Below are 14,797 nucleotides of genomic sequence, written 5' to 3' on the forward strand. Positions count from 1 at the left end.
CCCCTTCACATCTGCGCTTGCGCGACGCACGGACCGCGCAGTTCCTTTTGCTCCAGACGTCTGGAGGCTCAGAGCGCGTCTGGACGGTGTTGTGGCGCTACATTCATACCTAAACTAAAAGATATTGTAACGGTAAGACATTGCTATCACATAAACAATAAATATATGTTTTTGTGGGGTTCACTGACTCAAATGGGTTATACAGCAATAACTGATAAATACAAACCTTATTATCAGAAATGAGCTAACTTTATGCTTAGCATCCAATACATTAGCACGCTAGTGCTAAGATTAGCTGTGTATTTTGGATGGGACCCGGTTGTCGGATCAGTCTATTCACTGGATCTAGCTTACTTTCCTTTCTGGTTTGTGTGCATTTAAAACAAAGGCGAGACAGTAAAGCGATAAAGATCACTATTGGATCTAGCTTTAGCTTGATATGTAGTTCAGTACATGTGACATACCGACGCCATGTGCAATATTTGAATTCAAAACCTTTAGCCTGCTAGCTTATGCGTTTCACTCCATAAACTGATCTGGAATCAGGGTCAGATGAGTCTGTGTTAGTTTGAGACAATCTAGCCAGTATAGCTTGGTTATTTGCTGAATGTAATTGGATGTACGAGAGGAATTTCAAACTTTGTATCCTGAGTCAAACGGACTTTTTGTGAACTACGTATTGTTTCAGCAATCCATGCCACAACACATAACAGTGTATGTTTTGCATTTCATGGAAGTGTTAGAGTCTCTTAAAAGTTGTACGTTTTAAATTTGATATTGAATACTATTTGTGTTATTCTATTGATGACGCAGCATGTTTCAAATATATTGGGGCAACTGTTGTTGTTTTTTGTTTTTTTTAAACTTAGACGTGACATAATGCACTTATTTATTCATTAGTTGCTTATTGTATGGCTGTAGGTAGGAAAACTTATGGTAACCATCAGTACAATTTAAGTACTCTATCATGTACATATATTGCAACATTTATAAACAGAATGAAGATTCACTCCTGCCACCAGACCCAATCTTATTTAAGATATTGACCTGAGAGGAAATGGAAAGTTGCCTTGTGGTCTGATTAATTGAAATCTGAAATACACTTTTGTTAGGTGTCATAAAAACTTTACCCACAAAAAAAGTTAATTATTCAATTTTAAGGTGAAATTTACAGAAAATACACTATCACTTCATGATTGATGGGCTTTAAATTAGAGTCGTGCAGTGATAATTCCTTCATATCATATAATTTACAACAGTGGCAGGTATACCCAGCATTAAAATGTCAACGTGTACCTTATTGTGTTAGATGTTGTCTTGGTTTTATAATGTGAAATTATGAACAGTATTGTGAAGAAGTCTGTTTCAATACAAGATATCATTAAACAACATTTAGTGGTCAATTGATGGTTCAGACATGTCTCTTGAGCATTGTCTTTTTTTTTTTTTTTGTTGTTGTTGTTAATTGTCTTGTTAGAGAAGAGTGTGCTTTGCAGTAAGTACCTCAACACTTGTATATGTGTATTAAAAAATTTACAGAAAGTCTCGCGTGGAAAGGTTATAGTGCATTTTAGATGCATTCTGACATAGTTAAAATAAAAACAAAAGCTGAATATCTCCAAGCTTTTCGGACTCGCGTATAAGCAGGATTTGAAGCAAGACATTGTGCTGCTTGAGCATCATTTTCAGAGAAGACCTTGCTTATTTCTGCTAAAAGATGCCAAAAACCTATTTTTCTTATTTTACAATGACAAATCTTTGCAAGAGCTGCCGCCCTCATGTATTAACCATGTGTTTGTATTTGTATTTGTTTCTTTCATTTACCTAGGTGCAAGCATGGAACTGAATGATTCCAATCTCCAAACCCTTACAGAGTTCTTGAGGAAAACACTGGACCCAGACCCAACAGTCAGACGTCCAGGTATGTTTCCTTTATAACAAACCTTTAATATATACTCATGTTTACTAGTGTATAGTGAATAACAGTTTCTGTGCTTGGCATATGAGAGCGCTCCATTGCAGCACTTGTTTTTTTCTCTCCCAGCTGAGAAGTTTCTTGAATCTGTGGAGGGAAACCAGAACTACCCTCTGTTACTTCTCACTTTGCTGGAGAAATCCCAAGACAATGTGATTCGCGTCTGTGCTGCTGTTACATTCAAGAATTACATTAAAAGAAATTGGCGCATTGTGAGTTTCAGTAAATATTAGTTTCCATCAGTCAGAAATGTTTAATGTAAAATACTATTTGAATTTGTATAACATATTAGCAGGATGGTTTTTATGCAGTTGTCCATATATAACTTCATTGCTCTGGGTTTGTCCTCAAAGGTTGAAGATGAACCAAACAAAATCTCTGATCAAGACCGAACGGCAATCAAAGCCAACATTGTTCATTTAATGCTGAGCAGCCCAGAACAGATTCAAAAACAGGTATGCAGTGATCACATGTCATCATAGCTGAAGTGGTCTCATAAGAAGTATGAAGTAAAATGCTTAACCACTGCTTACATATTCAATCCATCTCTGCAGCTGAGTGATGCCATTAGCATCATAGGAAGAGAAGACTTTCCTCAAAAATGGCCTGACCTTCTAACTGAGATGGTAACGCGGTTTAGGAGTGGAGACTTCCACATCATCAATGGGGTGCTTCGTACCGCACATTCCCTCTTTAAGAGGTAGAGGTCTCCCTATCAATGATGAGTACCTTATGGGTATATTTATCTAGACTTATTTAAATATTATCTGCTCTTCTTTTTAAGGTACCGTCATGAGTTCAAGTCAAATGAGCTTTGGTCTGAAATAAAACTTGTACTGGACACATTTGCCCTACCTTTAACAGAGCTGTTCAAGGTATTTAATCTCACTGTTGTATTTCCATAGCGAGTTAAATTTTGTGCAGCATGTAATGCTTCTTTTCAGAAGTGAAAATTGCGTTCTCTTTAATATTGTTTTTTCCTCTTTGATGCAGGCCACGATTGAGTTGTGTCAGACTCACACGAATGACGTCAATGCCTTAAAAGTTCTCTTCTCATCTCTGACGCTCATCTCCAAGCTTTTCTATAGTCTTAACTTTCAGGTCAGAATAGTTTTTTCCTTTGCACCAACCATTGAACTTTTATGAATATTGTGAGTGTTTCTTTATCACTGATGGAATTTTTTATACCTAATACCTCATATGGCAGCCAATTCTTGAGCTCCCTTTTTCTCACAAGGGTTGTCATTTCTTGGCCTGATATAAGTCCAATAAGTAATGATAAATAATCCAGTAAGCTGTCATGTTTACTTTGATTTAATTATTAGGGTCCATTATAGATTAGTTAAGCCACATATTTATATTGAATAACAAACTTCTAAATATTGCACGGCAGTCACATTTTTGTATTTTCAGAACAATGAGCCCCATGTGGAAATCAGACCCGGTTTGTTGTCATTTGTATCCATTTTTATCAAGAGTTGGTGTTTGTAACTGTTTTCATCATTGCCCTGCAGGACCTCCCAGAGTTTTTTGAGGACAACATGGAAACATGGATGACAAATTTTCACGGCTTGCTGACTTTGGATAATAAGCTTTTACAGACAGATGTATGTTGAATTTTTTTCTTCTAATATGCATAATAAGTTTTTAGCAGTACATGTAAGTTTTTGTTTTTTTTTTGTTTGTTTTGTTTTTTAACCATAACATATTTTGTTTTTTTATGATGAAACCCTGCAGGATGAGGAGGAGGCAGGCCTTCTGGAGCTGCTGAAGTCTCAGATTTGTGACAACGCTGCTCTCTATGCACAGAAGTATGATGAGGAATTTCAGCCGTACCTGCCACGCTTTGTTACTGCCATCTGGAACCTTTTAGTCTCTACTGGCCAAGAAGTCAAATATGATCTGGTGGGAGCGCTCAGTCCCCATTATGGATGTTTTTTTTCTTTTTTTTTTTTCTGCTTCATATATGTGCTAATTACACTCTTTGTTTCTCAGCTTGTAAGTAATGCTATCCAGTTTTTGGCATCAGTCTGTGAAAGACCACATTACAAGCATCTATTTGAGGACCAAAATACACTCACTAGCATTTGTGAGAAGGTTATTGTGCCTAACATGGAGTTCAGAAGTAAGTGATCAGTTCACACTTGAATATGTTATATTTAGCTGACTCGGACTCTGATTCCTGTCGCTGTGGTTACAAACATGCTGTGTGTGACAATCACATTGCTATCTTGCTTTATTAGGTGCAGATGAAGAGGCCTTTGAAGATAACTCTGAAGAATATATTCGGAGAGATCTAGAGGGATCTGGTAAAGATTTAGATTGTTTAATCGCACTCTGTGAAATGATAAAAAAACAAAAAAAAAAAACAAGCAAAAAACAATCAAAGATGTTTGGCTAAATGATCAATCACTCAGCTTGTTATAATTCTTGATGTTATAATTCTTGACAGTAATCCTTCCCTCCCCATCCTTTCTTAGACATTGACACCCGCCGTAGGGCAGCGTGCGACTTGGTGAGAGGCCTCTGTAAGTTTTTTGAGGGGCCCGTCACAGCAATCTTCTCTGGCTATGTGAATTCGATGCTTGCAGAATATGCCAAAAACCCCAGTGTCAACTGGAAACACAAGGATGCTGCCATCTATCTCGTCACATCACTGGCATCCAAAGCTCAAACACAGAAGGTGCTGATTGATATGCAACTTCAGCTACATTTACTCAGCAAAAATAATATGCTATCGTACAAAAGTTTTAATTGTGTTAGATGCATTTTGTTTATTCTCCTGCTTTTCCCGACAGCATGGAATTACACAAGCAAACGAGTTGGTAAATCTGACTGAATTCTTCGTGAACCACATTCTTTCAGACTTGAAATCCTCCAACGGTAAGGATGCTGTGGTAGCTTTTAAATGTTGTAGACTTGTACAGCAGTGCTGTTCAGCTTGGTGCCACGAGGGCAGAAACCCTGTGGGGTTTCATTGCATCCCTGCTTCAACACACCTGACCCAAATTAAATGGATCTAACAGCCTATGAAGTTCTGCTGCACAATGACTTCTTCATTTGAGTCAAGTCTGTTGGTGCAGAGATACACTGAAAAACTACAGCTCTGCAGATATATCAGAAATAGAGACGACACAGCCCTCTAAAGGTCATGCAAAAATGACCTTTATTCTCTCAGATTGATGGGGAGGAAGAGAATTTCTCACTAGTTTGAAGCCAGACAAACATCTTGGTTTTCTCGTTCATGTTAATTTAACATTTATTTTAAAAATACACTAAAAAGTGTAAACAAAAAACACAAAAAGTTAAACTAATTAAGAAGAGATAAATGCTGAAGTGAAGTGATTTAGATGTAAGGACAGATTATTTTATTTTATAAAATAAAATAAAATAAAATTTTATTGTTTTTTTTTTTTTTAATTTTATTTAAAGAGAGCTATTGTTTAACTGCTATTGTTTTGCTGATAGACTTGGCTTATCTGATGCTGAAACTGCTTTTAATTGTTTTATGAAATAATGCAGTTCTGTGTTTTTTTAATTGTCTTACAATGAAATTATACACTCTTGTATTTTTGTCATAGTTAATGAATTTCCAGTGCTGAAGGCTGATGCAATCAAGTATGTGATGATCTTCAGGAGTCAGGTATGAACCCCAGCTTTAACCTTAGCTTCTTACTTTTCCCAAATAACATGAGATTCTTCACTGGGGGCTCCTTCTATCTCTCTCCTTCAGCTTCCTAAAGAACAGCTGCTGCAGGCAGTTCCTCTTCTGATAACTCACCTGCAGGCTGAAAGCACAGTCCAGCACACTTATGCTGCCCATGCTTTGGAAAGGTTGTTTACTATGAGAGGTCCCAACAACACAACACTGTGAGTATTGGGCTAATTAGTAAGACATTTTTATACTGCTTGTCTTGTAGAAGTTCAGCGTGTCAGTGTGATATATATACAGTGTTATGTAAACCACTACAATACACAAAACAGGCATCTAAATAAATCCAAATACTTGATGAGGTTGCTCTTGTTAAACATAAACACAAAGTAGCCATCATGAATGCAATTATGTTTTTGTCTTTGGAGGAAAGACTTGGTTTCTTAGTTTTAACACCTATAAAACTATCAAGGGAAACAAAATCACTTCTGGCATGGAAGCTGTGCCTTTTTCCAGTTTTCTTTTTCTTTTTATTAACTACGGTAATTTGGCATAAAGGTTCTAAAAATGACCTATGATACTTGATCTTAAAGTATATTCAGCTCTTTGCATTTCTTGGATTGGACATGATGGTTTTGGTGTAACACCAAAGCAGGAGAAAAAACCGGCTACTTCTTACGTAAGAGTGTTTTTTGTCACCTCCCTGTGAGAGTTAAAAGAAATGGTCGATATTTTCTTGTGATCATCAGGTGTTTTTTTTAATTTTTTTATTTTAATGTATATTCTCTGTGGTTACACTCGTGTGTGTGTGTGTGTGTGTGTGTACACATCAGTCTGAGAACATGTCACAGAGAGTCGCCATGACATGCTGTCATGTAAATCAGATCATTTCAAACTTTTTAGTTTTTTAACAAAACAACACAATATAAATCTATTCTGGACTTCTGTTGTGACTTGCTATGTAAAAGTAAGATCAAAATTAATCGATTTGTAGTAGGGGGGGCAATGGGAATTGTTGGGAGGGGTGGGATGTGTAAAAAAAAAAAAAAAAAAAAAAGGGTCAGGCCCCACCCTCTTAATCAGCAATATAAATTGTATATTCATCATTTGTATAATTCAGACAACGTAAAGGTGGAAGATGTTTGTTTTACTGTGACATGTTTTTGCTTGCATCTGCAGTGTTCCTCAGAAGAAACGCTCCTTATGTTTCACTAAGAGTTTCATAGATAGCTGACATTAGATGACATTGATGTGCATAAAATCTACATCAGCCTTTGCATCCATCTTGCTGGCTTCTAACCGGTTATCGTTTTAACTGTATTGCCAGTATCACCTCTGCAGAAATGGCACCTTTTACCGAACAGCTGCTCAACAACTTGTTCAAAGCGCTGGCTCTTCCTGGTTCAGCAGAAAATGAATATATCATGAAAGGTAACAGTTTAATGTGTAGTTTTATTGCTACATCTCTAGCGTCATATTCCTTTAGTTATGTATACTCACAATGTCTTTTCCCTCATTTCTAAAGCAATCATGCGCAGCTTCTCCTTGCTGCAGGAGGTCATCGTTCCCTACGTTCCCACTCTGATTGGTCAGCTGACTCACAAGCTGCTCTTAGTGAGCAAGGTGACTTTTTTATTTATTTTTTATAACAGATGCAGGTAAACCTAAAAGATGCACATTTTGACGATAAACATGTTCACCTTTCTAAAATCTTGAATATACTTTTAGAATCCCAGCAAACCTCACTTTAATCACTACCTGTTCGAGTCCCTGTGCCTCTCTGTGAGAATTACCTGCAAAGCCAACCCCTCTACAGTTAGCAGCTTCGAGGAAGCACTCTTCCCTGTCTTTACGGAGATCCTTCAGAATGATGTCCAGGGTGTGTCAACTTTTGTGGAAACTGATGTGATTTTTTTTAAGATATGTTGACGAGACAACTCATTTTTACATTTTATTTCTTTTCTAGAGTTTCTTCCGTACGTGTTCCAGGTGATGTCCCTCCTTCTAGAGATCCACTCCAACTCCATTCCCTCATCCTATATGGCTTTATTCCCTCACCTGCTGCAGCCTGTTCTGTGGGAACGGACAGGGAACATCCCTCCTCTTGTGCGCCTACTTCAAGCTTACCTTGAGAAGGGAGGTGCTAGCATTGCTGCTTCTGCTGCTGACAAAATAGTAAGTATTGACCGTGAATACTGCAGGAAAGCTGGGAAAATTAAATGAATGCATTGAATTCAGCACTGAAGGCCAGTTGATGCTGCTTTTAAATTAACTCAGTGAAAGCCGTTTTTTTTTTTTTTTTTTTTTTTTTTGCTTTAATTGTTAAAAGGAAGATTGAAGTATATTTTCTGATTGTTGGATTATTTTGTTCATCGTTGGACCTTGCCATCTTTCCCCTTCAGCCTGGCTTACTTGGAGTTTTCCAAAAGCTTATTGCTTCCAAGGCCAATGACCACCAAGGTTTTTACCTTCTCAACAGCATCATAGAGCACATGCCCCCGTAAGCTGATTGTTGCATCATCTCTCAGATATTGCACCTGGTGAAATGAATTGAATAGAATTAGACTTCCTCTGCTCTTTGTTTGCCAGAGAATCTCTCACCCAGTACAGGAAACAGATCTTCATTTTGCTCTTCCAGAGGCTACAAAGCTCTAAAACCACCAAGTTCATCAAGAGTTCGTACAGTTTTTCCTTTATTTACATCCTGAGCTTTTAATGTAATTGTGCTGATGTTTTTAAAAGTCTGTATTTTCTATTTCTTAAAGGTTTCTTGGTGTTTATCAACTTGTATTGTGTGAAATATGGAGCGATTGCACTTCAGGAGATTTTTGACAGCATCCAGCCAAAGTAAGTAAAAAAGATTTGCCTACCCTCCCATTTAGACATAGTAGTGACATAGTAGACTGTGAAGAATGGAAGCTGTATATGAAGCAATGAATGAACATTGAATTTCACTTGTAAGAGTTTTCACGCTTGAGAGTTTTGGATCACGGCTGAAACAATTGAGTTGTGTAGAAATGTAATTTCTGCACTTCTTTGGAAATATAGTGGAACCAAAGGAGAGGAGGAGCAAACATGAATGTCATGCCACCACAACATCCCCTCATTAGTTTGTGAGACATTTATACACACACCTCATACTGTCCTCTTCATTTAACTGAAGTTCTGACCATAACTTTTTACAGTAAAAAAAACAAACCAAATATGCAACATTATAGGTTTTCAAGCAGCTCTATTGAGCTTGGAAATTTGGTCAGTCTGGAATGTTGTGATACTTTAGTTGCTGAATTAGGAGACTAAGATTTCTACAGGGTAGAAATTTTATATGTAGAATTATATAGTAATGGTTGTGTCCTAATTTAAAGAGATGTCACTGCGAGTGTTACTTTTTGATTCCAAGTATTTCCTTGTTCCAGGGCCTTTGCAGGACTATGTCTTGAAATTTGAAGGAAAAATGAAAACATGTCTTTCCTTTTGTGTTGCAGAATGTTTGGCATGGTACTGGAGAAAATAGTTATTCCAGAGGTTCAGAAGGTTTCTGGAGTGGTCGAGAAGAAGATTTGTGCTGTTGGCATCACAAAGATCCTAACAGAGTGCCCTGCAATGATGGACACAGATTACACTAAACTCTGGTAAGAAAACAAACAGTAAGAAAAGCCTAAACGTTTTTTTTCTTTGTCTTTTTTTATTTGTTTCGAACATGTTCAGCCCGATTAGACTTAAACACAGAACTTCTGTGTAGGAAAAAACATAGGCCAGAATATCTTAAAAGGGTGAGAAAAGGTGGAATTGAGCTCTTATCGCCTGTCCACCCACAGATATGAGACTATCAGGAAAAATTTGCTTGTGGGGAAGAAGATTGACTTGTAGCTAGTGTTCAAGTCTAAATGGTGTTAAATGTTCGAAGTAAAATAAGAATAACAGCAGTGAGAATAGCATCACCATGATTGCTGCTGGTCTTTGATCAGGGTGTGAAGTGCAGAGAGAAACCTTACAATAGGACCTCAGCGCCTTCTTATTCATTTAGAGACACTAGTTAATCTTATTGGGCTGCATTAAACTAACCCTCACTTGCTGCATCTGTTCAGGACCCCACTGCTCCAGGCTCTTATTGGCCTGTTTGAGCTGCCAGAAGATGACAGCATCCCAGATGATGAGCACTTCATTGACATTGAAGACACACCAGGGTATCAGACGGCATTCTCGCAGCTGGCCTTTGCTGGCAAGAAGGAACACGACCCAATTGGAGATGCTGTGGGCAATCCAAAAATTCTGCTGGCCCAATCACTTCACAAGCTTTCCACTGCCTGTCCTGGGAGGGTATGTTCAGTAGCAGATTTTTGTCCACTAAAAACAGACTGTTTGCTGCTTCGAATTGTTTTTGTCTGCTTGTTTTCCTTCGAGGAGATTGGGTTTTACCTGTCAAGATTTAATATAATTAAACTTGCCGCCTCACAGCAAGAAGGTCACTGGTTCAATCCTTGGCTGGGGAGGGGTTTGGTCAGTGGCCTTTTTGTGTGGAGTTTGCATGTTCTCCCCGTGTATGTGTGGGTTCTCTCCGGGTACTCCGGCTTCCTCCCACCATCCAAAGACATGCATGTTAGGTTAATTGGCTACTCTAAATTGCCCCTAGGAGTGAGTGTGAGTGGTTGTTCGTCTCTCTGTGTGGCCCTGCGATGGACTGGTGAGCTGTCCAGGGTGTACCATGCCTGTCGCCCAAAGCCACCTGGGATAGGCTCCAGCTTCCCCGCGACCCTGAATTGGATTAAGCGGTTCAGAAAATGAATGAATGAATGATTTAATGTAATGAAATTGATAGGATGTGTTTTAGAAAGTGTAATTAAGATGTTGCCTCTGCCTGTGCTGCAGGTTCCTTCCATGCTGAGCACCAGTCTGAATGCCGAAGCCCTCCAGTTCCTGCAGGGCTACCTACAGGCAGCCACTGTGCAGCTGGTGTAAACCTGACGTGGCGATGGTGAGTTGCTGGAAACCACAGTACGCTGCAACCACAGAGGCCCCAGGTCACATGACAGACTGCCTTCAGCTGAATTTCCGACTTGACAGGCTTATGATGGAGCTACCAGAGAAATATTTTTGCTTGAATTGAGGGTCTGTCCTCTGATGGAAGATTTTTAATGGTTTTGACCAAAAGTAGGCATAGCCAAATTATGTTTCATGCTTTTGAGACAAACGAGGATTTGGATATGTTGACTATGGTGCAGTTGTCATTTATTTCAGCAATATCCGCAGAGGTAAAAAGGAGCAGTGGAATGCAGAACAGCGGAATCAAATGGAAAGGATTTCCTTAGTGCATTTCTTTTTGTATGTTTTGGATTTTTATGGTTAATGCAAAATAATTCTGTAGCTCAAACATAACACTTTGTATTGTTGCATGTTTTGCTCAGATTTGTTGATGTGTAGTTCTTTTTTCCTGCAGTTTAATGTGAATAAAGAGGCACTTCTATAAATCTGTTACCATTGTAGTCTTAGTTTGTCTAACTATATTTTTGATTATCTTTTTTTAATGATTCATTGCCATTTGAATGCAGTTACGACTTCTTGACATATTTTCTGATATTTTTGCAAAAAATGTTCTGTATATTCAAGTTGCAGGAGAGTCAGAGGGGGAAAAAAACAAGCAAGTGCCAATGCTGGGCTCTCCCATGAGATGACGTGTATTCTAAAATGCACACTACAAGCCTTTGGTGTTCTGCATCAGTCCATTTAACATCACTTTTGAGACAGTCCTAGGAAGACTTGATATGGCCATTAGTGGTCTTCAGCTCAGCATTCCTGATGAACGGGAGCATGCATTTGTCACCTCCCATGAAGCGATATGTGACAACATTTGCCTCCCAAGGTAACAATCTACAAACAGAAAACCAAAGTCAAGTTAATTCATGAACTTGGTCTGTGCAACTAATATTACCTGAAGAATCAAACCAATACTTACGCTCTTGCAAGGAAAGGGATGTACATAAGACGAGGAATACAGATCATTTGCTGCTCTCCTAAAATGGCTTTCATGGATTGCTGGACGGTGTAAAGAGGCTCCAGAGGTGGGATTAGGCTCCGCAGCTCTTGTCTGGTAGTTATGAAAAGGAACATGTATGTTGCTGACCAAGCCAATTAACAGCTTAAATTAGAAATGACAATGTCATCCTCACCTGATCTCACAGCCTGCAAACATCCCTGTGTCCACAATATAAGGACACACTAAAGTGGTTTTGATGCCATTGTGATTTTCTGCTCGCAGCTCGTGTGCCAGTGACTCGTGGAAACCAACAGCTCCAAATTTACTGGCGCAGTAATCCTGGAAGCATGAGACAGTCTGTTAACATGCCATGTTTTTGTTGTTTTGGAAATCGTGGTGTCTTGTGCATCATACCTCCACGCATGCTGTGGTAAACAGTCCAAGGGCGCTTGCTATGGTTACAATGTGACCATGGTTCTTTGCTTTCATTTGAGGGAGGAAGGCCTTTGTCATCTATTGAGGTGTGTATTGAAAGATTATCTTATTATCAGGAAGAAAAGCGCATATAGGTTTATAGACTGAAATAAAGTTTGCTTTCACAGCTTTGCAACATTAATTCCCTCTTTTGACATTCTTATAATATGCAAGAACTTTGAATTTTCTGCGAAGTTTCAGTTTTGCAAAGTGTCTGCAACTTGCAACTTTCCTGCATATTTAACCAGTACAGTGGGAGAAGAATTATAGCAAATGGGAGTCAGGTGACGTTACAATAAATATGCAAAACTTGGAAGTGCCATTAAAGTCTGTTCTCATGAATTTTACCATGGTTATTGAGGTTGTGAATGACTGTGGTTTGTCTATATTCATTGTTGGGGCAGGGAACATAAAATTAAAAACTTTGAAATACTCTGAATCAGAACAATAGAACAATAATGACAACAGTAATCCTAAAATACACTAAAAACAAGATAAAAATAATTTTAAAAAGTTAAAAAAAAAAAAAAAAAAAAGGTGGGTCTTATGACTCGAAAACCATGGAGAGAGCTAAATTCAATGCTTTTCACTGCGCTAAATAGTTTGCAAGAAGATTCAATTCACAACAAAAAGTGTCAGTGAAATTTGCCATGGGATGTTGATTATTTCAATAATTATCCTTCGCTTTATTGCGTTTTTGGTTCTCCTTAAAATGAGCTGTGTGTGTAAAACTTTTATATAAAATGAAACTGCTTTTATTTGTTCAGATCAGGGTCATGTATTGATACAGGATGTAAAATGTAAAACCACATTTGGAGGGGATCGATATATCACAACACAGCCTGAGTCATTTTGGGTCAGATGCTTTGTGTGTGTGTGTCCCACTGCATGTCTGCAGGCTGATGTCCTCTGGTATTCGGCGTTAATGAGCTTGCCTTTTTTTCTTTTTTTTTTTTTAAAATGAATATGTGGCTTAGGCTTAAAAAGGATCAGAAGCAGAATCACATGCTTTGTCAGTGGGCTCGCGTGGGGTCTTTTAGTCTACTCTTTTAACAATGCCACCCTCAACTTTACCTTTTATACCAGTACGAGCACAGTTGCTCATTACATAGTACATTCATGATAAGATCCATGTTTATAAAGATGAATTGGTGATTAGTTTGACTTTTTACAGTCGGGACATGCTGTCCTCCCCGCTGCAGGACAGGCTGCTCTCATCCCTTCACACACGGGCGCGCAAACACGCACCCGAGCCATCAGGGCGCACAGCGAATGCGGGTTACATAACCCACATGGAGTCGTGCTACAGAAGCCCTGTACTTGCAGAGTGGCATTTCTTTCTTCTCTGATGTGTGTGCGTAAAAGATGCATGTCTCAGAATCTCACCCAAAACAGCGCGTGACAGTTTACCAGCAGGGTCCGCTCCAAAAGCTCGTCGGGACACTCCAGCAACCTGCGTCCGGCCACCACGCCTGCGTTGTTGACCAGTATGGTGACATCCCCGACCTCTGCTCTCACCCTCTCCGCTGTCTCATAAATGCTCTGCCGCTTGGACAGGTCCACGGTGTACGCGTGCGCCTTCACACCCAGCTCCCGCGCCAGCTTGGCGGTCTGCTCGTTGGCTGCTGTGTTGCAGTCCCACAGCACCAGGTGCGCTCCCTCTTTGGCAAACTCCAGCGCGAACAGGCGACCCAGCGCACCTCCGGCGCCTGTGATTAGACACAGGTCCCCATCGATGCACTTCAGCCTCGGCTGGAGGAAAGTCTGGATGATGGCGCACAGGATGGTGTAGGTCATGTCGATGAGCATCATCAGCAGGTCCACGATGACGATCATGATGCTGTTACACATAGTGTGATCTTTGGTTTGCACAAGAAGTTTTTACGAGCGCACAAGCAGAATGCGAAGCTTTGTGGAGCGTTAGTTGTGTGTAGTTGCGTGACGTGGGTATGGATGCCCACTTTATATAACTTGTGTGTGTGCCGGATTAGAACACTGACTGATGAAGGGCTTTTTGTCTGATGGCTGAGGAGTTGATTGGCCACCTCGCGCACGTTCATAACTCGTTCATAAGCAGTGGCTGTAAGGCTGTGGCAAGGATTAAGAAAGGTCAAACACTGAGAGCCAAAGCCAGCAGGTCACACACTGGCAGGCAGCCTCAAGAAGCGAAGAAATGATGTCTTGAATTGTGTTTGTACTAAACCCCAAAAGGCCAAAGCTTCATGGTCTGTATTTCATCCTTCTGTGTTATATGTTCAACATTTCTTTGACTCCTTTCTGAATTACAGAAGTTTATTTATTACAAAGACATTCCTTTCATCTGGCACAGAAAGTTATTTCTGACTCATGATGTGAGTGGGATTATCCAACTCAAATGTTAAGGTGATAAACTACATAGCATGTGCGCACAAATCCCTGATAAATTTTCATAAATAGATTTTTTTATTAGAATCACCTTAAAAAATGTAAAAAAAAAAAAAAAAAAAAGAAGAAAAAACTTCTGATGGGTGAACTTTATGTTTTATTTTGCATTTTGTTGTTTTCCTTCTCAAATAACAGACATTAGAGGTCTGAGCTCTGGACTCCAGGGTAAGTTTGTGCTACAGAGCTGCTTGAGGAAGTGGCTGTTTGTGTGGGAAAAGCCTGAAGTTCTGACTGGCATTGACTGTGATGTAATCCTCTTCAAAGCTGAGTACTGATGATCAGCATGGTGTAATCCATC

The 14,797-nt window shown here is 39.3% G+C and overlaps 2 protein-coding genes across 2 annotated transcripts; one reads left to right on the forward strand and one right to left on the reverse strand.

Moving 5' to 3' along the window:
• Nucleotides 1–52: 52 nt before the first annotated feature.
• Nucleotides 53–11,068, forward strand: cse1l (CSE1 chromosome segregation 1-like (yeast)). Its single transcript, XM_079242893.1, has 25 exons — nt 53–132; nt 1,829–1,921; nt 2,045–2,187; nt 2,329–2,430; nt 2,530–2,675; nt 2,760–2,850; nt 2,969–3,076; nt 3,490–3,582; nt 3,713–3,880; nt 3,971–4,100; nt 4,219–4,284; nt 4,456–4,658; nt 4,774–4,858; nt 5,557–5,618; nt 5,709–5,845; nt 6,955–7,058; nt 7,153–7,250; nt 7,356–7,506; nt 7,594–7,802; nt 8,030–8,127; nt 8,217–8,302; nt 8,393–8,474; nt 9,113–9,259; nt 9,716–9,947; nt 10,497–11,068. The coding sequence occupies exons 2-25, from the start codon at nt 1,837–1,839 to the stop codon at nt 10,584–10,586; spliced, it is 2,916 nt and encodes a 971-aa protein (XP_079099019.1). The 5' UTR covers nt 53–132; nt 1,829–1,836; the 3' UTR covers nt 10,587–11,068.
• A 306-nt stretch (nt 11,069–11,374) lies between these two features.
• Nucleotides 11,375–13,911, reverse strand: LOC306756954 (retinol dehydrogenase 10-A-like; the record flags this gene model as incomplete). The annotated part of the gene is made up of 5 exons (XM_079241907.1): nt 11,375–11,495; nt 11,581–11,712; nt 11,795–11,940; nt 12,016–12,114; nt 13,462–13,911. The coding sequence occupies 5 exons, from the start codon at nt 13,909–13,911 to the stop codon at nt 11,375–11,377; spliced, it is 948 nt and encodes a 315-aa protein (XP_079098033.1).
• Nucleotides 13,912–14,797: the final 886 nt, after the last annotated feature.

Source organism: Telmatherina bonti, assembly GCF_933228915.1.
Source record: "Telmatherina bonti genome assembly, chromosome: 6".
NCBI lineage: Eukaryota > Metazoa > Chordata > Actinopteri > Atheriniformes > Telmatherinidae > Telmatherina > Telmatherina bonti.

Bases quoted from the DNA above. Each gene is read 5' to 3' on its own strand.
- cse1l (XM_079242893.1), top strand. From the start codon at position 1,837: ATGGAACTGAATGATTCCAATCTCCAAACCCTTACAGAGTTCTTGAGG. The intron at 3,881-3,970 runs GTGGGAGCGCTC...TTTGTTTCTCAG, and splicing joins AAGAAGTCAAATATGATCTG to CTTGTAAGTAATGCTATCCA. The intron at 9,948-10,496 runs GTATGTTCAGTA...CCTGTGCTGCAG, and splicing joins CCACTGCCTGTCCTGGGAGG to GTTCCTTCCATGCTGAGCAC.